General features: G+C 43.5%; 1 protein-coding gene across 1 annotated transcript in view; it reads left to right on the top strand.

Moving 5' to 3' along the window:
- Positions 1 to 25779, top strand: part of LOC136839098 (uncharacterized) — a 66951-nt gene that overhangs the window by 27305 nt on the left and 13867 nt on the right. Inside the window, exons 2-3 of the mRNA XM_067104741.1 lie at positions 6152 to 6263; positions 16067 to 16289. Coding sequence (XP_066960842.1) covers positions 6152 to 6263; positions 16067 to 16289 — 335 coding nt within the window. The remainder of the gene's footprint in view (positions 1 to 6151; positions 6264 to 16066; positions 16290 to 25779) is intronic.

Here is a 25779-nt window from a genome sequence, read left to right as displayed (position 1 = left end):
ACTGCAGCCCGACCCTCGGGTCAGGCTGGCCTTTCCTCTTTGGGTCAGAGAAAGTCACAAGCTTCTTCAGCTCCCCATAGAGGTACCCAAGCTGCTTCTGCCTCGGTAGTGAAAGGCACACAGCCACGCCCCTATTTACCCTCCTTCCTTTCCAGGGAGAAGGACAAGGAAAAGAAGAAGGGTGAAGGGCTCTGAGGGGTGACATTCCTCCCGCTTGCAGAAGGACCTCACCCTATGGGAAGAGGTGAATGCAGTGCTCCAGAAAGGCACTGTAGAAGTCATGAGAGACTAATCTCCAGGGTTTTTACAACTACCTATCCCTGGTGGAAAAGGCAACAGATGGGTGAAGGCCAATCATCAACCTCTCTCCCCTCTTAATTGGTTTGCCAGACCTGATATTAGATGGAAATGGTTGGTTTGATCCTCGATTCCATCAGAGAGGGTGACTTTTGGTGGATTTGAGGGATGTGTATTTTCAATACCTGTCCATCAGTCCTCCTGCAAGTACCTCCACTATACCCTCGGGGGATGGCGTTCCGTTTCGGGGTACTTTATTTTGGACTCTCAACCGCCCCTTAAGTGTTCACTCGGGTGTTCACATTGATCTTGGCTCGGGCTTATTTGCATGGGTATGTCTGTGGAAGTACCTGGGCATTTGGCTGGTCCTGGCAAGTTTGTTGCTGCAGTTTCTCCAGGACAGAGATTGGCTTCTCAAGATTTTGTCACAACCAGGATATGGTGAACAACTTCGAGAAGTCAGATCTCATGCCCAAGCAGAGGGTAAAGCATCTGGGTATGCTGATTGATACAACAGCAACAAGGGACTTCCCTTCGGATTCTCATATTGGCAGGTTCAGAAAGGCAGTGCAGAAGTTCCTTTTTTAACAGGAACAACCTGCCTAGAAGTGGCATATTGTTCTGGGTCACCTGTCAGCATTGGAGAAGCTGTTCCCTCATGGGTGGCTTCACCTCTTCTACCTTTAGTGGAGGATGAATGAGTATTGGTCTCCAGGGGGGTGGGGAGACTCTCCTTCCTCTCCTGTTCCCCAGTCAGAGGAAGTGAGGAGAGATCTAGAGTGGTAGTTAGACAACAGGAGCCTTTTAGTAGGGGTACTGTCGGGCACTCCCCTTCCTTAGGTGCTTCTGTTGTCAGATGCATCAACTTAGAGATAGGGCACACACCTGGAAGAGTTGTTGATCAGGTGTCTGTGGGACCAGAACACAGACATCACATCAATGTCCTGGAACTCAAGGCAGCTTTTTTAGCCCCTCAAGAATTTTGGAACCAAGTGATGGGATACTCTGTGGTGTTGATAAGCAACAACACTACAATAGTGGCATATGTCAGCAAGCAGGGGGGGATGGTGTCCTTCCAGTTGCACAGGTTGGCAATGCAGAAGCACAAGTAGGCAGTAGCACACTCAGTGGAGCCGTCAGCCAGGTACATTCCAGGGTCTGGGAATGTGGCGGCAAACAAGCTCGGTCACCAAAGCCAAGTGATAGGGACAGAGTGATCCCTACACCAAGACATTGCAGAGACACGCTTCAAATTATGGGGAGTTCCAGCTATAGATCTGTTCATGACCTGGTACAACAGAAAGTTACTGGTGTTCTGCTCGATTGTGCTGGACCCATGGGTTGCATTGGAGGATGCTTTCCAGCACCCAGGGAACAACTTAGAAGCTTACACCTTCCCTCTGTTTTGTCTGATTCGTCAGATGACCAACAAGGCTCTGATCACCCCAAGTTTCAGATTGACTTTGGTGGCTCCCAAGTGGCTACAAGCTGAGTGGTTCCTGGACTTGCTGGCTCTGTTATCCAAGGTCCCAAGAGAGATTCCCACATGGCACAACCTTCTGAGCCAGGTGCACGTGGAGAGGTATCACCAGGCGGTGAAAGTGCTGGCACTTCATGCCTTGAGACTATCCAGCATCTCCTGCAAACAAAAGTTTTGTTTCTCAACACATAGCAAAGATGTCTGGATACCTGCAAAAATCCTCAGTGGCTGTGTACCAGGGAAAATGGGCATCATCTGTTGTTGATGTAGTCAACAGGGTATCTCTCCAGTCAGCGCTTCTCTTCAGCAGATAGCAGATTTTCTCACCATACTTCACTGAGAGGAGCTTCTCTCTGTTTCAGCCATTAAGTGCTATAGAGCTACCCTTCACCATATCCTTTGGTTGAAGAGAATAGATTACTCATGGGAGATCTTTATGCTTCTGTGATGTTTCAAACAGTCTTGCCGACCCAGGGAACTTGGTCCCCCCCAAGTGGGATGTGACTCTCATCTTGAAGAGCCTAACTCATACACTGTATGAACCATTGAGAGAATCATTAGACAGAGATCTGACTCTGAAGACTGTTTTCTTGCTTACCCTGCTTTGGTGAAGAGAGTAGGCAAGCTTAATGGCCTTTGATGTTAAGCACTCGAGGGGATGGGGATCTATTACACTCAAGTTGGTCCCAAAATTCATAATGAAGACTCAGAACCTGTCAGTCCCTGATGCCAGATTTGAGTCCATTTCCATCCCCTCCTTAAAGGACTGTAGGTAATGATCGGGACAAGGTGCTACTTTATCCAATTAGGTTGCTATGGTACTACCTCAGGTCTGAATGCTGACACCTCTTCATTAGTACTGGCTCAGCCTAGAAAGAGGTTTCCAAGAACACGGTCTCTTTTGAGCTTTATTAGACATCAAGTAAGCTTACTCTTTGTCTGATGAGGTAGGTGGCCATTCAGTCCGGTGAGAGCACACAAAGTTAGGGGCATCACCCCATCCTTTGCATTCTGGAAGAACCTGTCAGTTCAGCAGGTACTATGAGCAGGTTTGTGGTCACACCAGACCACATTTACCCTGTTTTACCTTCAGGACAATGCCCATAATTCCTAGGACACATTTTTCCATGGGTCCTGTGGTGGCTGCACAACAAACTGTGTAACTCGTCTGGGGGACAGGTAGCATCTTGTCTAAGTTTTTGGTAAGCGAGAGAGAATGTGTGTGAGTGACTGGTCTCCTCCCTTTTCTCTTGTACCTGTCTCTCGTAGGACAGCGAGGCAGGTGATGAGCCGTCACATGCTGGACAGTGGAGTTTGCAGGTGATTAGGCTACATGATGGAGGCACCTTGTCCTTGTGTAAATTGATTGGATGCATGTTCCCTGTCTCTCTAGACAAGGGGAGAGAGGGATAGACGGTGAAACAAACCCATTGGTTTTACTAGCAAGTTTTATTGTCTGCGACACTTTTGGGTTTCTCCAAGCCTTCATCAGAAGTAATGAAGCTACTCATTGCTCAACACCCAGAAGTCTAATAGTTGCAACATCCCATATGTCCAACAAGCTAGAGTTGTGGGATTCCTTCCTCAGTTCTTCCAGACCAGGAAGGTATTCCCGGGTGGGTAGAACCAACCAGTTAGTTCAGGGATTTGCCCAGACTCCTCCCACCAATGAGTAAGTCTCCTATGTAAAGAATGAAGGTTTGTATTTCTGTTGGAATAAACAGCAAATTTTTAGTAATTTGTATTTTTCCTAACATACAAACCTAAAGATCTTTGCATTCACATCCCACCTCAGCCACCCCTTATTTTGGTAGCTGGGCCAAAAAGCAAGGTGGAGTGCAGACCGACGAGTGGGCAGGGCTTTTCCCCTACTGTCGGTAGGTAACAACCTTGTCTAAAAGTTAAACGGCTGTTCCAGCTCACGTTCGCAAGCTAAGTACTTATGTAAAAAACTTCAGGCTTGTATGTTAGCAAAAATACAAATTACTTAAAGATTTGCTGTGTTTACAAAGTCATCATTTAGCCGTCATGCTGAAGATGGGCTAGTTTTGATTTTAAGTACTCTGTTTAACAAAGTCGATATCAACTTAAAATTATCGTGAGATGCTCTTGTATATATTTCCAATTAGCTGTGAGTTATTCCTTACGTAAAGTGATATTAAGGGGTATTCATGGCTTAATATTTGAAAGTATAAAATATGTTTTTGTGGGGTCGGGTGCTTTTTGTTGCTTTTTGGCGCCGTTTGGGCTCATAGATTTTTGGCGATGTTTTGGCGCCCACACTTTGCGCAACAAATTTTTTTCACCAAAATAAGAATGAAAATATCAAGAGGATTACATTAAAATAAGAAGAAAAATTGAATATTCCATCACAATACCACACGTCAGAATCTCGTAAAAACACAGTCCAGCTCTGTCTTCCGAAAATTAAAATTTTTCGTTCAATCGACCATTGTCACCAATTAAAAAGTTTTCATGCTCACTTATTGTTTTTCATATAAGTTTGTATTCATCTGGGATCACTAATTCACAAACATTGACAGGATTAGATATAAGGAGCGAGGCTCAACTGATTTCTCCTTCTTTATTATTTGCTCATTAAATCTAATTTGAAGTGCTCCTTGAGCGGTTTGAGAAATATTCTCTGTACAAGAACTTGAGGATTTACCGAAGGCTGATCTTGGCAGTCTTCACAGTCTGACTCTTTGTAACTAGTTTTAGCAGTTACTTACACTTGCTATTGAAGCAAATATGATGAATGTTCATTTATTTCCTTTATCATTTCATTGTCTTGGAGTGTGATACGCTTTGCACTCATTCTTATTTCTCACATCTCCAAAACTTTGTACTTGTGGGTCCTTCTTGCTATATTTATCGAATACATAAAGATATCCATTATGCGAATATTTGCTTATTTTTCTACTTAGAATAAGTTTAGCTATTTCTGTAGATGGGTTCAACTCAACTATTCTTAAATTTTAACATGTAGGCGGTAGTAAAAAGCTGTTTCTGTACTGTGGAAATTGCTGTCAAGTTAAAGAGAAACAGATAGATAGATAGGCAGTTAAAGAGAAACAGATAGATAGGCAGTTACAGAGAAATGATAAATAAGCAGCAGTAGTAACAGGTAGAATTTCCCTTATTCTCTCAGAATATTTTAACCTGAGAGAGAGAGAGAGAGAATTATTTTCTTATTTTTGGCCCCAAAAAAATCGTCGCCAAAAAAACTCGTCGCCAAAAACCCTGGAGCCCAAAAAACGGCGCCAAATAGAACCATTCCGGTTTTTGTGTGAAGTAGTGACGATACCGTAATATATAATATATAGTGTATACATAAACAAAGCCACTCCAACACCTTCAAAAACATAACAGACACCTCACACGTCTCGAACTGTCAACCTACTCGCCCAGTTCTCCTCGCTGCTGGGAGAAAGGAGCTGGGGACGGTAACATGCACACATTCGCTACCGGGTCTGGCCACACAGGCGGTGGGCAGCCGACGAGGCTACGGTCACCCACCGCCAAATCCAAGTCCTTCAAAGAAGGCATCGCCATCCCTATAATAATGGGAAAAATGCACGTTAATGAAGAAGAAGAAGATATATATACTGTATATCTTCTTCTTCTTTTAACGTGCTTTTTTCCCATTTTTGTATGGGGTAAGCACGATGCCTTCTTTTGTGCGACTTTGATTTGCTTTGCACCTTCCGTATCTCGACGTTGCCCTGCTCACATCGCTGACCTGTGTAGCGATAGCCATATCATACCCGACCTAACGCTTCTTCCCAGCAGCGAAGTTATTATGCGGGTATGGCGTAGAGTTCGAGACGTGTAGATGTTTGTTATGTTTTTAGAAGGTGTTGTAGTGGCTTGTTTTGTGTGTGTATTTAGTCTGTGGAAGATCCATTTGCTTTTAAGCAACCTATCCGCTGATTACATATATAATCCCGGGATGTCTACACGGATAGCAAAAGTGTCTGCCTCTCTGATCAGTCGGCTGGTGATTTGAACCTGGGCGCCACAGACCTCTACGGTCCGAAGCTGCTGCTGTAAACTTAATTGAGCCATCGAGGCTCTGCATACCTATACATATATATATGTGTGTGTGTGTGTGTGTGTGTGTGTGTGTGTGTGTATGTGTGTGTGTGTGTGTGTGTGTGTGTGTGTGTGTGTGTGTAAGCTAAAAATTCAATTTTAGAGCCAGTGATGTATGTACTACATTAACCAACTACCACATCCACATATTCAACGAAGTAGTGTAGTACTGTAAAGTGTCATACCTGTATCTTTTAATAGTTAAACCAAATTATTTTAGACATATTAATAATTTGATATCTTTGTTCATAGATACTGACTGTGCCTTTGTATTTTCAGCATTGGAACTGTCTTGGGTATGGCAGTGATAGCTGTTGTTTCTGGACACACATTGCATTTGGGTCGATCTTGTCCAGATATCCAACCATTTCCAAATTTATCTGTTGATAAGGTAAGGCTTAACATATTTAGGTTCCTTCTGTCTCATTTTATCAGTTTCAGTTATTATTTTTCAACCATCAAAAACTCTTTTCTCCAAGTACAAGGTCTGGGTTGGATCGGTAGCTTGTGTATGAAACTAAACTAGCAGAATAAGAAAAAAATATTGATTTGCCCATCTCAAGCCATGCTTCCACTTAACGATTCATTAGGTGTGTTAGTACAGTACTTAATGAATATATATTTGATAATACTTGGTCTTCCTTTGACTTCAATTTTTTAATCGTTGCAAGCATACCAGAATTGCTAGTATAATTTACTTGGGGCTCAGATCTTCTCCTTTACCATTCAGAGGTTTCTTTTATTTTCTATTTTCTAGAATTGACTGTAATGATGGTTTACTTTATCAGAACACTGACCTCTTAACTCTGCAATTCCAAGATGCGATATGGGAATATATATACGTCACATGAAGAGTTCTCTTAGGCTAAAGGTTGAAGCATCTAATGTAGGCTACATGATCATTCTCTAAAATATAAAATATGAAACTTCCATTGAATATAAAGGTTTCTCGATAACTGGACAGGTTAACACTTCAAATTTTTTAATGCTAATTTTATTATTTTAACTTGTCTTCTTGTTTACATTTTATTTTAAGTTTTACTCTAGACTTTGTTCTACAAAGTCAGCTCCAGTCTTTTTTAAAACCTTGTCAATGTGTCAAAATCTTGTGTAGTTATGAGTTAATGTGAAATTTTACTGTAAACATTTTCAATGTAACTTATTATGGTTGTCAAGTATAATTTCATGCTGCAGTTAAATTGTAGATAACATTGATTTTGTCAAAACTTCGACAAGAGAGATTGTACTTTTCCGCAAGTTGTGGTATAGTTTTGTGTATTCTTTCTAAATTTATGTAAAGTGGAAATGCGTATTATGTAGAAGAAAGATATGTTTTTTGTGTTTATATTTAGTTGTGAAAAGTATTGTGTGTGTTATTTCACATATTTAATTGTAAGTATACGTGTGACGGTGCTTAACTGCCGGCGATCAGTTCATAGGAATCAAGTAAAAAAGGCTACTTTTCTTCCATGTCTTTAGGAGCTTTACATATCTGCAGCCCTGAATTTCTTCAGGAAAAATTTGAAAATATTTTTAACATATCAGAAAAATTAAAATACCCCAGATATTTTGTTGAATGTGCGTTGCAAAAAGCACACACATTTTTTATTCAGTAACCACCAGAGTGGCTTTTAACAATCAAAATTTACTTATTTTACCATATAATGATCTCATACGTAAGATTCCAAGTTTTTGCAAGACTTTTAATATCAGTGTTTTTAAACTTTCAAATACCTTGAAAAACATACCAACAAGGAATTCTCCCAGAGTTTCTCAGGGCTGCATTTACGGGGTTCCTTGCATGAATTCCAAGTGTTTTTACATAGGGCAATCTGGGAGGGGACTGGAGACAAGAATTAAACAACACAGATATAGTGCGAGAACGGGACAAATGTCGAATGCTTTACTTTTACACATTAATAATTTTGATCATATGATTCATTGGGAAGGGGCAAAAGTTGTCTTATATTATAACAATATAACTCGTAGGCGTTATTGAATCTTCTTTGATTAAATATCACGGTGACTTATTGAATGTAAGGCAGGGTATGTATGTACAAAATAGACACAGTTGTTGTTAAAGAGATTCGTAAGATTGTTTCTTTTTAATCGCCTGTTGAGCTGTTTCTGTACCTGCTGTACTGGTTGGAACCGGATTTTGAATATTTGTGTGTTCCATTTTTTCAGCTTTTATGTTTATTGTGTTAGACATTTTCAGTGTTTTTAGCATTGTACCTCGGAAATGTGTTGAAATAACTCGAAAGCGCTTGGTACTCTTTTCTTTATTTTTCCTGTGGCCTTAGCTGAATATATTGTCACACGCTATTTAGTGACATATAGAGAGTATATATATATATATATATATATATATATATATATATATATATATATATATATATATAGCAATGTTAAAAGAAGAAGAAGAAGAAATATATATATATATATATATATATATATATATATATATATATATATATATATATATATATGTTATATATATATATATGTATATATATATACCTGTATATACACACATACACATCCTCAAGGAACAAGGGAAACGAAGTCCTCCACTCTTACAAATTTATTGCCGACTTTTCATGACAAATGTAACATTTTCAAGGCCAAAAGAGAAAATAGTTGGCACTACCGATAAGATCACGGTATTAAAAAATAAAAAAAGGAAAATTTTAAATATTTAAAATATACAAAAATGGCAATGCAGCATTAAAAATGGGTAGCCTATATGAATGAACATAAAACAAGAAAGTAAGAATGATCACAAAAGATATAGGTCACGGGAACAAAGTTTCCTGCTTTAAATGTTAAATTAATACCAAAGAATCCTCTAACCATTGGTTCATTTTTTACAGTCAAGGATCGCCTTAGCCCCCTCTTCACATCCAATATTGTATATAAATACACTTGTCCGCAATGTAGTCACGGAACGTACATGGGAGTAAGGAGGAGGTTGTTGAGGGTACGAATTGACTCTCATAGAGGCTTAAGCTACCGTACAGGTGATGCAAATTATCGAATCCAGCGGTTTAACATCAGAAACCATGCGTTTATAATGCCAAAGCAATATCAGAGAAGATTTTTCAATAGTAGGCGGGTGGGTCTCCAACCATCACAACCTAACTATCCTGGAGTCTATTGTTATAGAGAAGTGTTCCCTGTTAAAACTCAGTTAATGTGCCAACTCAGCCACATGGTGCCCAGCTTTTCCCTTATGCACATATTTTCTTCTCTTTCTGCCTTGCCTGGTAAGTCTCTGTCTTTGTTTCTGACCTGTATCTTATGTGGTCCCTTTTTCTTATTTTGTGTTCTTATATACTCCATTTTTTAACACTGCATTGCCATTTTTGTGATTTTAAATATTTTATTTAAAAAAAATTCTATAATTTTAATACCGTGACTATCTGCAGTGCAAATTATTTCTTTTTTAGCCTTGAAATGTGACGCCATGAAACATTGGCAATAAATTTGTACAAGTGGAGGTCTTTGTTTCTCTGTTCCTGTGGGTGTATATTTTGGCCGTGGCTTCTCACTATATATATGTATATACCGTATTTTGCAGCGTAGAAGGCGACTCTTAACATTAAAAATCTCCTCTAAATTGGGAGTCTTTATACGCCGGGTATAAAAGCAAACTTTAAATCCTGCTTGAGATTTTTAACGATAGGCTAGCGCCCCTGAAGTGCCGATGGTTTTGTAAGGTGTCAAAGAAACGAGCAGGTAAAGGTTACTGCTGGTTTATTACAGATCCAGGCGGTTTATATTGCGGCGCCGACTGACGCCGCCGTGAGACAATGAATTGATCAGACCTGAGGTCGAAACAATAAATAATAATATACAGTGAACAAGCATGAATTACAATACGAAACATACAGAGACACAATATAGATACAGTCTTGATGCCTGTGAATGAAGAAACATGTGATACACAATGTGTGACATCCGTATAAATACCATAAAGTAAAAATGATAAAAATGCGTGACCTGGCACGTTTTAGGCGTGACTAATTTAGCTCGAAGAAAACGGGAAGTCACCAAAGAAAACAAGCTCAGCGGAGACTTAATTAATGGCGCCGCCGAAACACTATCCTGGCGCCGAATTGGTGACTTTACAAATACTCCCTGAAGACGAGGGACGCGCCTGATTAATCCCTGTACCTGGTGTGGACGCTGAAGGTGCCATGCCTGAGGATAACTGAGGCCTCCTGCCTGTGAGGCTGCTGTTTGGGCGGTCCCTTCCTGGGGCGGCCGCACGGCGGTGGTGAGGGCGCAAGGAGTGCGTATGGGCGAAGGGGTGTTGGCGACGCTGCCGACTCTCCGGACAGGAAGGCGCTGGCTAGCCGGTCTATGGAAAACCCAGTCGCCCTGCCTGGAAGTGCCAGCCGAACGCCTTGTTGCCCCGCTCCAGCACGCGAGCGGGTCCCCTGTAGGGCTGGTAGTTAGTGGTGGACGGACGGCGCTGACTCTGACGTAAGACGGGTGGCGATGACAGCTGTGGCGCAAATGGCGTGGTTGCTCTGTCTATGCGGCGAGCGCCCAGGCGCGAACTTGGCCGCCACGCCGCGGAGCCTCAGAGATGGGGAGTGGCATCATCCGTCACGAAAGCTCTCCGCACCACGCAGGGGTTCCCATAGGTTTGTTCAGCTGCGGAGCGGTGCCGCTGCTCTGGGGCGGTCTCAACCCGCAGGAGGACCTGGTACGCAGCTTGATGTCAATCCGCAGCTGGCCATGAGGATGATTTTGCGACCTGTGGAAATGTCTGACCAGGCCGCTGGCCGCCGCCAGGCGCTGGTGGTGCGCGGGTTCCCAGCAGAAGGGAGCCAGGCAGACCATACCGGAGAGGAAGGCGGCCCTGGGTCGGCCGTGATGTGGTCCGACGCCGCCGCTGACCCAGCTGGAGAGCAGGGCCTCGGCGCACGCGCTGGCGGTGGTTTCTTGCATGTGGCGCGCAGCTGGCCACCTGAACGGTCTACCACCGTGAGGGAGGTATTCGGATCCGCCTGATGGGGAAGGGGCCCACGACGTCGGCGTGGATGTGGTTTCAAGCGCGCCTGGTTGTGGGAACTGCTACCCCGACCGCGTGCGCGCGCGCGCGCGCGCAAAGCGGCGCAGATCACCACTTTACTGGTCTGGCACCGCAGGCAATTGCTTTGCCCAGGCTGTGGCGCCCTTTGCACCCGTGCCAGACGAACTTTTTTTGAAAAAGCAGTTTACGTGGTCCTGCCGGAGGGGTGTGAGAGGCCGTGATGATGTCAACACTGGCGCGCGTGAGGCTGAACCAGCGGGCGGCTGGCCTGTGCTGATGTCACAGAGCAGGCTGGACCTCCGGGGGCGAGGGTCACGCCCCGCCACTTGAGGGAGGATACGCGGTATGCTGGGGTTTCTGGTCGCGGCGGCCCGTTCTCTGGCAAGGTCCTGGTAGTCTACACCAAGCTGCACCGCGCTCAACTCGACTTGGAGAGGGCGTCTGCTACGGATTTTTCTTGCTGGCGTACCCTGACGGAACAGGTAAATCTCGGCTATGGCTGAGAGGTGGCGCTTGCTGCCTGGAAGACCATGCGCCCTTGCTTCGCGGAAAGCGCGAACTAGTGCTGGTGGTCTGTGAAGATTGTGAAGGGCGTCCTCCAGAGGAACTTGAAGTGCCGAATCATGCTGGTGAGCACGCGCAGAGTTCCCTGTCAAGGTGCTGTATCGACTTCGCGGGATTGAACTTTTGCTGAAGAAGGCGGCGGGCTGGGGGCTGATAATTTGTCGAACAGCACCGCAGGCAACGTTACCGCGTCCGTCGTCAGCTGGAGGAGCCTTTGGGATCTTGTGTGCCAAGCGGTTGTTTTGGTGGGAGGGCGGCCTTCGCCCGGGAAAAGGCCTGCTGCTGGCTGGGTCCCCAAGACAGGGACTTCGGTTGACTCCTTAGGATCAGCAGGGGCCGGGTGCGCGATCCCGGGATGAAGCGCCCAGAAGTTGACCATCCCCAGGAACTCCTGGACGGCCTTGATGGAGGGTGTCGGGAACTTTGCTACGGCTGCCACTCGATGTAAGAGGGCTGACGCCGTCGAGATACCTCGTGACCCAGGAACTCTGCTTTCTGGACGCCGAATGTACACTTGTCAAAACCGGACGACGAGGCCAGTTTTCTTTGGAGGCGCTGGAGGACTGCTTTGATGTGCCTTCTGGTGTTCGCCAGAGACCTGGAAAATATGAGAATGTCGTCGACGAGCAGACGAGAATTTTAGGTCCCCAGGATGCTGTCCATGAGTCGCTGAAGGTGGCCCCGGCGTTCTCAGCCCGAAGGTGGAGAAGGCGAACACATAGGACCCGAAGGGCGTGATGATGGCTGTCTTTGGTATGTCCTCTGGCGCAACAGGTACCTGAAAATAAGATTTAAGAAGGTCCAATTTAGTGAATATTTTGGCCCCGTGAAAGGAGGCCGTGAGGTCTTGCATATTAAGCAGAGGGTAGTGGTCGGGTCTGCTAAAATGTTGAGCCGTCTGTAGTCGCCGCAGAGGGTCTCCAGGACAGTCCGTTTCTGCACCATGTGGAGGGGGAGGCCCATGGACTGAGGCTTCCTGCAGATGCCCATCCGTTCCATCTCCTCACACGTTTTTTCGCCTCCTGCAGGCGCTGAGGGGAAGCCTTGGTGAATCGCATGCGTCGGGGCCCTTTAGTCACTATATGGTGGTATATGCCGTGTTTGGCCAGCCCCGGGACTTGCGGCTCGGCTTAAACACCTCGGGGGAACCTGACAGAAGGTGTGCGTACTGGTGGGGGTGACGGGCGCTGATGGTGGGTCTGGTCCTGCCGTTAACGGGAGAGATCGGTGCAGGAGTCGGGATCGAGGAGGCTATTTCACGTCGACACTAGCAGGCCGAAGTGCGCCAGAAAATCGGCCCCCAGAGTGGGGTTCCCACGTCCGCGACGCATGAAGTCCCAGGAGTAATTCTGGCCAAGGATGGAGATCGACAGGAGCCTGGTGCCGTGAGGAGAGGATGGGGTTCGCTGGCGGCCGCCAGAAGGCGGCCGGGTCTGGTAGTCTGGTTGCGGTCCTCTGGATGCTGGGAAGACTGACGGAAGGCTCCTGTGTCGACCAGCGCATCATCCTGCCGGAGACGGTGTCGCGGACGAAAACCTACTGTTTTTGAGGCCCTGGGTTCTTTCTGGCTGCCATGGCGCCTGTCCTGCTGGCCACGCCACCCCCGCTTTGAACGGTTAAACCAGCAGGGCGGCAGGCAGTTTCGGGCGTCCTTTCCGAACCACCAGATAGCGACAGAGCCCGGGACCACCGCTTCACTGTGGCTCCGGTGGACGTTTGTTGACGATGGCGCTGACGGGCTGCCCCACGCCCTCTTCAGGCTGGACGGAGCTGACCGGCTGAGTGGCCGTTTTAGCCGTTGTGGCCTTGACGGAGTCTGTGAGGTGTTGTGCCGCTCTATGAGGTCCCCAGGCATGGTGTAGGTGAGCGATCTGATTGCGTACTTCCGGAGTGAGTTGGCGGCGAAAATTCTTTCGGCATTTTGCTTTCATCTCTCCTGCCAGCTTGGTCTGGCTGTCACCCGAGACTGGTGTTGACAGGAGATTCACGCACTACGCCCCAAGCTTTTGCCTCTTGGATCGAGGTCGGGCGTAAGTTATTGGCAAGGTCGGCGCACGGGCGGCCCGCCGCGGCGGGCAGGGAGCAAGTTTTCAGGAGGAACTTCTTTGTAATGCTGTATGTGAGGGAGGCTGGGTACCCGCGGTGATGAATTTGTTGTACACATCTCGAAGGGCGTTTGAGCACTGTGTCGGCTCTGTAGATTTCGGGTCCGTGAGGTCCGCGATTTGAAGTGGCTCTCCACCCTGGGCGCAGCTTTTCATCTCTTGATGGGCTGCCCTGCGTAAACGGCGTGCAGCTTTAGGTGAGGGCGGCCCGCGATTGTGCTGCCTGGCCGCGTGTGTTCGCGGGGCGCTGGTGTGAGTTGGCGAGGGCCTGATGCGGGGCATGCGCGCGGCGGGGAGTAGTAACTCGAGTCCTCGCGGGGTCCGCTTAACTGCATGAAGGAGGGGATATCCGCTGTCCATGCTCGCCCTTTGGCCCTTACCGGAGTAGGATACTGTGTCGTACGCACTGCGCGCCGTGGGTCCGCTAGTGACGCTGATGGGGTACGCCGACGAGAGTCAGCACGTCAAAACGCTGGTTGGCAGCGCCGTTTAGGCCGCTAAGAGCGTTTTTTGAGAAACCTGACAAGACTGAGTCGCCGCGGTGAGTCCGCTTAATGGCCCGTCACTCCGGGTCACTTCACTGTAAGGTGTCAAAGAAATCAGGCAGGTAATATTGCTGGTTTATTACAGATCCAGGCGGTTTATATTGCGGCGACTGACGTCAAGCCGTGAGAGACAATGAATTGACTGTGACTCTGAGGTCGAAACAATAAATAATAATATACAGTGAACAAGTACGAATTACAATACGAAACATACAGAGACACAATATAGATACAGTCTTGATGCCTGTGAATGAAGAAACATGTGATACACAATGTGTGACATCCGTATAAATACCATAAAGTAAAAATGATTAAAATGCGTGACCTGGCACGCGTAGGCGTGACTAATTTAGCTCAAGAAACGGAAGTCACCAAAGAAAACAAGCTCATGGAGACTTATTTAATGGCGCCGCCGAAACACTATCCTGGCGCCGAATTGGTGACTTTACAGTTTTGTCATTAGTTAACTACCATCATAAAACAACTGTCTTCTTCTTTTCAATAACTGTAATAACGGTAAAAACCGTAGGTAATTCAAGTGAATCACTAGTGACATGACTATCGATACTGTAAACAAAACAACTGTAATTTTACAGTAATAACTGCAGGTAATTACCATAATGAGACATTAGATCGCTCTCACTTTGTTACTAGCTTTTTCCAGAGTACCATTATTATAAGGTAATAATAATATTAGGCAACTTTGTTATTGAAACTTATTATACAAATAACATTGATAGATAAGTTGAAGTTACCAAAAGGGTAAATCGGCGGTAGTCTGACTTTCTTGTGTACGAAACAGCTGTCATAGTGAATCCAGGTAAAAAAAAAAATCACAGAAAAAAGTCACATTAATTTACAGGAAAAAAGTTACTGAAAAAAAGTCATGATTATTTTTGTGGCAGAAAGTTCAGTTTTGTGGTAAAAATTATTTTTCCAGTGACTTTTTTTACTAGCCAAAATTGTGAATTTTTCCCTGTGACTTCATTACCAGCCACCATAGATTAAGGTGACTTTTTTCCTGTAACTTTTTTTTCCTAGGCAAAGTTGTGACTTTTTCCTGTGGCTTTATTACTGGCCACCAATCGGAGTTCCTAGTCGTGCTCGACTTATGAGCCTTGTTATTTGCCAAAGGCCAATATTTCCTTGGTAGTATTTTATAATCAAACAAAAGGGTTTTGTGATATCGTTAGTTCCCCAGTTATCCTTGATACCGGGGTTCATTCCAATTTTAAAGGAATACCCTCGTGCGGATCTACTTCCAACAGGTATTACTCCGCCGATAGTGACGTCACAGGCGTTGATCATTTTGTCAAATGTTTGTCGTGATGTTTATGTTTGTCCTTATGGGATACAAAAGTATTTTTTCGTAATGGTGAGCTTTGCCAAACATTTTAAAATCTTGAAGATACTGATTTCACACATTATTGGTACGATAATTTCGACTCTTATTTGTTTTATTTATGTACCAACTAACATCAGCTGATAGTGTTATTTAATCTAAAAAAGTAAGGGTCGTCTTATACAGCGAACATACCTTTAAACATACTGTACATTTTTACATGAAAAATAGGGGTCTTCTTACGCGCTCAGTCATATACGGTGTGTGTGTGTGTGTGTGTATATATATATATATATATATAGTCGTGTATATATATATATATATATATATATATATATATATATATATATATATATATATATATATATATATATATATACATACACACACACACACACACACACACACACACACATATATATATATATATATATATATATATATATATATATATATATATATATATATATATATATATCCTTTTATTGGTTAAAATTTAAGAGGGACTAGAGCAAGATGGGACTTTTTCTTTAATGGTGACTTAATACACCTTTGTTTTTCTCTTCATTAACCAATCATTCTCTTTCCTCAAAGATTCTTGGGTTATGGTATGTTGTACACAAGTTCGACACAGACAACACCTGCCTCGTGTGGAACCTGACCCTTGGAGAACTTCCTGATACTCTACAGGTGAAAGAAACTCGCCAGTTGTCTTTCTTGGACGCCATCAGAGTTGACCATACACATTCTGTCACAGCCAATATAAACATCCCAAACCCAGAGGTGCCAGCAAAGATGCGCATTAGGTGGCCTACTTGTAAGTATGACCTCATTAATATGCATGACCTGCTGGGCATTTAAAGTATAACCTCACTTTAATTTAAATGGTGAGAGAGAAAGAGAGAGAGAATGATTGACTTGCAGTAGCCAATATTCTTGGGTTTCTTTTATTGCAACTTGATGTTTAACCTCATTTATAAAGGGAATTTATAAATGAGAGAGAGAGAGAGAGAGGTGGTTCCACGATGTTGAAAGTGTCGGTGCAAGTGGTAGTGGTGGTGTTGGAGTTGGTGGTGGTGGAAGTGTTGTTGCCCAACTGCCTGATAATTAATATCAGACCTCATTTAAGCTGATTTTATATTGAAATATGTCACCGAATTTCGAAGGTAAAAACAAAAAAGAAACGAACGAATTAATAAGGAAATTCACATTTAAATGAATAAAATAAAGGAAGCACCGTATATCTTACACATTGGACTTAGCCAGCAGCTACTACACATGCGTGGATGGGGAAGTCGCTCTCAGCTTCGGTTACTACGGAGTGATCTTAATAATTATCATAAATTGATTAAAATTTATGTAAACTGATCTATATAAATTATATATATATATATATATATATATATATATATATATATATATATATATATATATATATATGCATATATGTATATTACTCATGTGAGGCTTCAATAAGATGGGATGGTTTAAAAGAATTTGGAATCTAAATCAACCTGTGTTATTGAGTTTAACATGATATATATATATATGAATATATATATATATATATATATATATATATATATATATATATATATATATATATATATATATATATATACAGTGAAGTTATGTGGCTATTTGTGGTATTAGTGTATGCATAAATATGTGTATATATGTGTGTACATACTCAAACATTAAACTAAAAATTTCACTTAATATCCAATTGATCTACCTAAAATAATAATAATAATAATAATAATAATAATAATAATAATAATAATAATAATAATAATAATAAGAGAATTATAGCTGACATTATTTCCTTGTACCTTCCACTGTAATTTGAGATCTGATTTAAAAAGCTTCATTTTCCTTTATTTCATTATTTATTACATCACACTTGATAGCCATCCTTTAAATATGTTTTTATTTTTACAATTAATTATTGACCAGTTTGTTGTGTTATTAAGAATGTAATGTAATGTCATCTTTTAAACTGTAGGTTTATAACAACTGAAAATTTTACTCGAAGCACGTCTCAATAAATTCGTGAAACAATGTTGTTCAGGTTTTGGTCTTGGTGCCTCTAACCAATATATATATATATATATATATATATATATATATATATATATATATATATATATATGTATATATATATATATATATATATATATAACTCTTTCATGGACATTCCAAAGTTCTTGTGGAAAAGCAGGCTGCCTTCTTCGTCCTCATGCACATTCCCAGTGCATGTAGTCTTGAAATAGGTTAGAACGTCTCCCAGGGTCTCGTCCGTGTCCTCCACCTGTGCAGATATAAATCATTCAAATGTGTGGTGATTTAATCAACAATACATTTTCAGGACATGCAGCATACTACCTGGCAAGTCCTTGGGCTTTTAATTCTTTGCCACAGACATTCCCCAAAGTGGAACTGACAACCAGTGATTCGACTCTGTGGAAAGTGTCTTTTGACAGAATTCAATGTTGCTCTCTCAAGGTCTAGCATCAGGGATTCGGTGTTTAAATTTAATTTGGTTCTCGAGGAAAGTCCACATTGCATCGTAGGTTGATTCGTTCTTGTGCTTTGTGACACAGAACACCAGTGGCACTGTTCTTGATTCAGTTAGCATGCATGGCATGATTAGTGTACAGATGGAAACCATAAGGGGCCGAATCAGATGTTACATCGCAAAACAAGTGTAATTTGCTTTGAAAAACATCAAGCTTTTTCATGGTTGTCATAATCACAATTTCTAGATTCGCATCGTCGTGTGTCAAAAATTGTTCTCTTGTCAGTACTTTGAGTTTGTCGGTAATTATATTCCCAGTGGCACACTTCTTTTTCTTCACACCATTCTTGACAGAGCCTCTTTATTTGGTAGGGCTCGTAGAGCGTCCAAAGGTAAACTGCGTTGTTGCATCTTGTATAACAGATGATGCGCACTCGTCTGGCGACCTCGCTCTTTTCTTGATTGCATCAACTGTCTTTAGGGCAGTAAGTCTGGCGGCGCTCAGAGGATGGCTGTGTTCCGTGACAAGTCGTCCTCCTGTGATGTCATTTTTTGTCTTCAAAGACGCATCGCACTCTTCTCTCCTCACATCGCTAGTATGTGTATCTTCCATTCGATCTGTTAATTACATACACATGACCTTGGTGTGGTTTTCTGCCTTCTTTTGAATTTGTGGCGAGTCTATTTCGATTGGAATCTGTAAAAAACTTCAACTTATCTTACGAAAACAATAATGTAGCGGTAATTTAAGATAGTTACAACAAATAGTAAAAATCAAATAGTAAAAATCCCCAAAACATAACACAGTTATTCAACACTTTAAAATTAAAACTTTTTGGAATAATTTCACTCGACATACAGTGTTCCCTCACAGCAGAGAAGCTAGGGTAGTGAAGTCTGGGACCTTTCCTGCTACACTGACCAATGTGCTCATTGGAACTTCCAACTCACCTTGGCAGTGAGGGCAATCAACTGGTAAACTACTGACGAGCATAAGTGCAATTAAGAGCCAATTTTTTTATTAATTCTTTTATTTGAATATAAAACTGATCTGGAGGAATATATATATATATATATATATATATATATATATATATATATATATATATATATATATATATATATATTTTAACAGACACTTGTAGAAAAATAAGGTGATGATAAATATACCACTTCTTTACTAGCTTTAGGGACACCCTGTCTTGGTTGATAATGATCAAGTTCTCTACAGCAGTAGGTAAACTCAGTAGGCAAACTGTCCGGGTACCGTATATTATCGGCCTTGAGAGTCTTCCCAATTTAAAAGGCAAATCAATTTGTCCTACAATTAAGATGCCATTCCCATGAACGTTTGTAATTCTACAGTCTACTAATGGGTTCAAATTTAAGCGGGAGAAACATGCCTGATGCAGTATAGGCTACCTTTTCGATGATTATATTCTTGGGAGATCCTGTATCAAAGAATACAGTAATAGGCTTCTGTAAACCATCATATGCAGGAAATACAGGTCTGTAACTAGATTCATCTCCTACATTAATTTTACTAACATTCATTCGTGATTTGGCTTAAGTGTGCCATTCCGGACTTTACCTTTGTTAAGTAGGAATGTCCATTACTCCGGTCGTGTGAAAGTTTACCGTTGATTCATTTGATATTGCTTGATCTTGTTGGTTCATTAAGTTTGCAGCTTGGGGGGTGGTGTGATCCCTGTTCCTCCTAGCTTGTGGAGACTGACTACGATCTCTACCTCTACCTTGTGACTGAAGTCTATGTCTAGGCCTCCCCCTACAATCCCGAACACTATGTCACGTCCTCTTATGATAGGAGCAGTAAGCTGGTCTACAGCAATCATTTGCATAACGGCTGTTCTTCTGGCAAGTGTTGAAGACTTTCCGTGAGATGAGTTACCTGGGTTTCTATTCTGGTTTCTAGCAGTGTCATAGACCTACCCTGATTGTTATGTCCTTTTCTATCGTGTCCTATGGTAACTAAGGGTCTGTATAGATCATTTCCTTCGGATTTCTGCCTAAAATTTTCTTTGCTTCGTTTTCAATTTTAATAACATCATCATCTAACTTCCAAACACGGGTTGCCTTTTCAATAGCTTTTGAAGGTAAACTTCCAAGTTTTTACAGTTGTCAACTGTTATTACTTGTTGATCTGCCACTGTTGATGTCCACGGAGTGGCTGAAACTAAATGGCCCCATTCGTTCAAAAGTTATATAACTGGGAACCCATTCTGAGGTCCATTCCTCTTATCCACTCTCCAACCTTGAACTATCTTTATGAGGCTGATGGTGGGGTCAGTCTCGCCGACAGTGGAAAATATTTTCATTAAAAATTGCTTTAATTTCTCCCAGTTCTTAATACTTCTATAGGCACCAGAATGAACATAGCACCCTTTAGGCTACTCCTGTCAACAGATCAGGGTAGCTTTGGCTTCATCTGATTTCTCAACCTCATTTCTGTCAAAGAATTTAAATGTGTATCTACTCACTCAGTCCAGTTTTCCAAGTTGCAAGTGTCATGTTCTCCTTTCCTTCCCCAAAATTTAATTGTGTGGCTATTCGCCTGGATTTTATGGGTAACTACACAGCAGTTGATGCAGTTGGAGGAGCTCTAGGGGTTGTAATTTTTAATTTACGTGTTTGGCGGCTTGTAAAGATAGAAGGGTTTTCTTTCTTAAATATGGAAATCCTTTCCTAGGCATATAATTATCAATTGTAACTAACCTTAACTTCATTTCAATCCTAAAAAGCCACTAAAAACACAGTGGGGATGAATCGGAACATAAGTGATGGAAAAGATGTCCCCCGAAAATAATAAAGTCAAACATAATAAAAAAATCTCAAAATTCTAAATAATTCCCATTAAATGAGAAAATGAAATAAAACAAAATGAAATAATTAACACAAGTTAGTAAATACCACAACCATATATGAATAATGTTTAGAAAAATGGTTAGTAATAATTAGTAGAGAAAAAAATTTGCTAAATTAATTGTATTGCTATTTAATTTAAGTGGAAGACTTGTGTTTTGATTGAATTATGTAAATGAAGATTGTATCAAATCAGTTTTAAAATTTTAACTGTTAAGAACTTGAGATGTGTGTCTGTGTAAGTGGGTCTCCTTTTCTTACCTTTGGCGGCTGGAATTGCAGTGCCGCCAAGTATGCAGACTTCTCTTCTTAGCTTTGTCGGAGACGCCCTCTTTGGTTGTTTGGTTGTTTCGTCCTCTTTATTTATTCTTCAAATGTTCTTTCTTGTTCAGCTGGTTTCTTCGTTCTTCTAATTTTCTTCTGTCATTAACACTCTTCACTGATTCTTCTTGTCCCTTTCGTGGAAAATAATGTCTTTCTCCTTTTTAATGTGTATGTCGGCGTACTATCTTTCTCTGTCCCGTTTTCTATGATGGTATGGCGAGGGTAGGGTTATTACGGTGGAAAACACTGCACATCATTTCCTTCTCTTGTTGTAATGTTCTCTTTATCCCTCTTTCTTGAATCCCACCAATACCACCACTTTTATCAGCCTTCTTCCGATATATACAGATACTGAGGTAGAATGTACTTAGAGCATCGCACTTTCATTGTTCAGGAACGTTTGTTTCACTGAAAAGACAGGAATTCTTCAGGTTCTTAATTAACAGATGCACTTCTCAGAGTTTTTTCTGTATTATCCCCTTTGAACATAAATTTCCACCATTTTGTTATGCTGCTTCTTTGGAGAGTCAGCTGCACTCGAGACTGAAATAAGCCAAGTCCAACCTTGAACTTGCAAAAAACTATGTGAGAGAGCTGTAAAAATTCTAAGTCCCTCCAGTTACCGAGATATGGGCTACACTTTCTCACTTTGTAGGCACCGCCTGTGCTCAGTTCTCTCCGACTCTGTCCGTCTCCTCCTTCATTCTCCCTTTTATAGTGTTTTGGTGATGTTTGATACGTCTAGTTTATGAGGTGTGTTGACAATGTCACTGTTCACCATCTCTAACATACTTCACTGTTCACTGTCCTGCTCACCATTTTCTGTTCACCATTTTCTGTTTACCATTTTCTGTTTACCATTTCTTTCTTTCTCCATCGAGTTCACAGCAGGCGGTTTGCAAAGTGTTTCCATAACCTTACACCTTTGCCTTTGTGCTTTGGAATGCTGACTTCAACTTCTCATTACCCGGCTAATAAAGCCATTGAATTTTTGTTTTGTCTTAACACTTGGTCAACACTGCCCATTTCCTCTCTTGAATTTTCTGACTCATAGCTTGTAAAGACGTCTTCTTTACCCATTAATTACGATCATGTATTGCATCTGTCAACGCAGCAAGAAGCTCATGTATATATTTTTGTATGTAGAATTTCCTGGCCTTTTCACCAATATATACTTTATCACTGTATGTACATTATGTCTCTTGTTATTGTTATTTGAATGACTGTTAACAAACACAAATTACTCTCACTCAGCTTGCGAGTCACGGAGACCTGGGGTTGGGCACCACGTTTCCGTCTGCACACTGCTATGTATACCTTATGCACAGGTAATAAATCAATCAGTACCCAGTTCTGTCTCTTCTTTGACCTTCACAACTGGTGACCACAGAGTGACAGTAAACACAGCAGTTTTGGCTTCGCCATTAACGGACTCACTACGGCTGCTTTACCTTCAGAGAGCCTTTAACGGAACCATATGGCGACAAAGTCTAGACCTCTGAAAGCTCCTCCTCAGAGAACACCCATGCCACTAATGGACTAATTAAGGCCTACCTTCTTCAGGTACAATCTGGCGTTCTCGAACAGTTTGGCCCTTCCGTTTACGATTCACGTTGACTATATTCAGAAGTCAGTAACGGAACCACACGGCGTATAGTTTTGACTTCTGACGAGCCCCAAACATCATTAACGGATTAAATACGGCGCTTATTTCGCGTTTTGGTGTGAGTCAAAATGTCAGACACTGAGGTAGAAAGTCATTCTGAGGACACACCGATCCTCTGCATCCCCCTCTCGCCTTCGAAGGCAGCAGTAACCCAGGCAGTGAAACTGCCACTATTCTCGTGGCAAAATACAGCATCCTGGTTCCTGTGGGCAGACATCCATTTTTGTGTAGCTAAAATCACGAACAAGGAAACCAAAGCGGACGTCACCATGACAACGCTGCCGGAGGAGGTCTTCGCCCCATGGTTGGACTCTCAGCCGGGCAAAGTCAAGTGCGAAGACCTACGAAAGAAACTCATTGACACATACTCCATGCCTGTCCCAGAGAGAGCCCAACGTGCCCTTGAACCCCTGGGGGACACATCACCCAGGGACACCTGGGATGAACTACAAGGTCTCCTGATGCTGCCAGGCTTCGACTCAGACGGATGGAGGAGGGAGATTAGCTTGTCGCGGGAAATATTCCTGCGGCACCTTCTGCAGGAGGTGAGGGCACAAATCATGGAAGCAGACGTGCTCTCGATGGACAAATTGGTGAGCCTCGCACACAAACTCCACGAGGCCACCAAGGCCTCCAAGTACACTGCAACATCTGCAGCCTGCAGCCTGGTAGCAGAAGAAGCCGAAAAGGGGGACACTAACGCGGTATACAGGAAGAAGGCACCGCCGCAGCAGCAGAAGACGAGGACATATCCAGCCTGGTGTTATTTCCATCGGAGGTTCAGAAAGGATGCCAAGAATTGCAGAGCTGCCTGTTCTTTCACAGAAAACTAGAAAGGCAGCCACCCATAGCAGTAGTGGCCGCAAACCTTAGAGAATCCCAGCCAGTTGGATTCTTCATCCACGATGCCATATCGGGATGGCGGATGCTGATAGACACGGGGGCTATGCAGTGTGTATTTCCGCCGTTGGGGAGGACCATGACTGTACGTCCAGCGCCGCAGCCGCATTAGTGGCTGTAAATGGAAGCCCCATCCGCTGCTACATAACTCAGTCCCACAGAATATCCATCCTGGGCCATAAATATGAATGGCCCTTCGTCATCACGGATATCAAGTTTCCCTTACTAGGCGCCAATTTCCTCTCACAACACAGACTGCTGGTAGATGTCAGCTGGAAACGCCTGATGGATACCAGAACCTGCTGCTCCCGACTTATCTCCACCGGACCGGGAATGCCCGCCGTATGCTCCATCTCATCGAACAAATACAACATCCTCCTCCACAAATTCCCAGATGTCTTCAAGCCAGAACTGCGTCAGGTGCCAGGTACCCAGGCCAAGCACGGCATCCATAGCCACATCACCACCACAGGACCACCGACCCATGCCAAATTCTGCCACCTGCTGCCCAAGAAACTCCAGGATGCTAAATGAGCATTCGCCGAGATGGAAAGGATGGGTATCTGCAAAAAGGCATCGAGTCCATGGTGAAGAAACCAGACGGTTCCTGGGGGCCCTGTGGGGACTATCGTCAGCTGAACCTAGTGACACCAGACCACTATCCCCTGCCAAACATGAAGGACTTAACAGGAGCCCTGCACGGGGCCAAGGTATTCACAAAAATGGATTTTCTCAAGTCCTATTTTCAGGTGCCAGTACATCCCGACGACGTTCCGAAGACAGCCATCATCATGCCGTTCGAGACATATACCTTCTCCTACTCCACCTTCGGCCTCAGGAACGCCGGGGCTACATTCCATCACCTGATGGACAGTATCCTGGGGGACCTACCTTTCTGCGTCTGCTACTTGGACGATGACCTGATCTTCTCCAGGTCCCTGGAGGAGCACCTGGGTCACATCTGGACTTTGTTGAAACGCTTTCAGGAGAACAGATTGGTCGTCAGATTCGACAAAAAATGCACCTTCGGAGTGGAGAAGGTAGACTTCCTGGGACATGAGGTCTCTCTGACAGGTGTCCGCCCCATGACCTCCAAGGTGGATGCAGTGAAGGATTTTCCAACACCAAAAATAATCAAGTCCCTACAGGAGTTCCTTGGCATGGCCAACTACTACTGACGATTCATGCCGGACATCACCCGTATCATGTATCCCCTAACCGGAGTGCTGAAGGGGAAGCCAAAAGCACTTATTTGGGAAGTCCCGCAGCAAAAGGCATTCGAACAGGCAAAGGCAGCCCTCGCCAAAGCCACCACCTTAACATATCAAGACCCCACCACCCCCCTGAGACTTACCATCGATGCCAGCAACGTCGCTTGCGGAGCCGTGCTGGAGCAGATAGTAGACGGTTCCCCCCGCCCGCTTGCGTTTTTTAGCCGCAGGTTAAAGCCACCGGAGACCCACTACAGTGCATTCAACAGGGAACTGCTGGCAGTCTACCAAGCCGTGCAGCACTTCAAGTACCTCTTGGACGGCAGCCCATTCACCATCCTGACAGACCACAAGCTGTTGGTACCTGCGTTCACAAAGGTGGGAGACGCATGGTCGGCAAGACAGCAATGGCACCTGGCTGCTATCTCTGAATTCAGATGCACCATCAGTTACATCTCCTGCAACACAAACCCAGTAGCTGACGCCCTATCAAGGATTGAAATAAATTCAGTCTACCTGGGCATAGACTACGAAGACCTGGCGAAGGAACAGGCTGCAGACCCCGAAACGGCAGCTTACCACACGGCACTTACTGCACTGAAGTGGGAAGACATGCCAATAGGTGAATCCAGATCAACACTTCTCTGCAACACCAGCACAGGCCACCCACGCCCCCTGAGACCCACGTCACGAAGAAAGCAGGCGTTCGACATCATCCACAGGCTGTCCCATCCATCAGGACAAACAACAACGTGCTTGATGACAGAGAAATTCGTGTGGCACAGGATCAGGAAGGATGTATGAGAAT

Source organism: Macrobrachium rosenbergii, chromosome 6, assembly GCF_040412425.1.
Source record: "Macrobrachium rosenbergii isolate ZJJX-2024 chromosome 6, ASM4041242v1, whole genome shotgun sequence".
Lineage (NCBI taxonomy): Eukaryota > Metazoa > Arthropoda > Malacostraca > Decapoda > Palaemonidae > Macrobrachium > Macrobrachium rosenbergii.
Note: the sequence above shows the minus strand (reverse complement) of the source record. Positions and strands in the feature narration are given on the sequence as shown.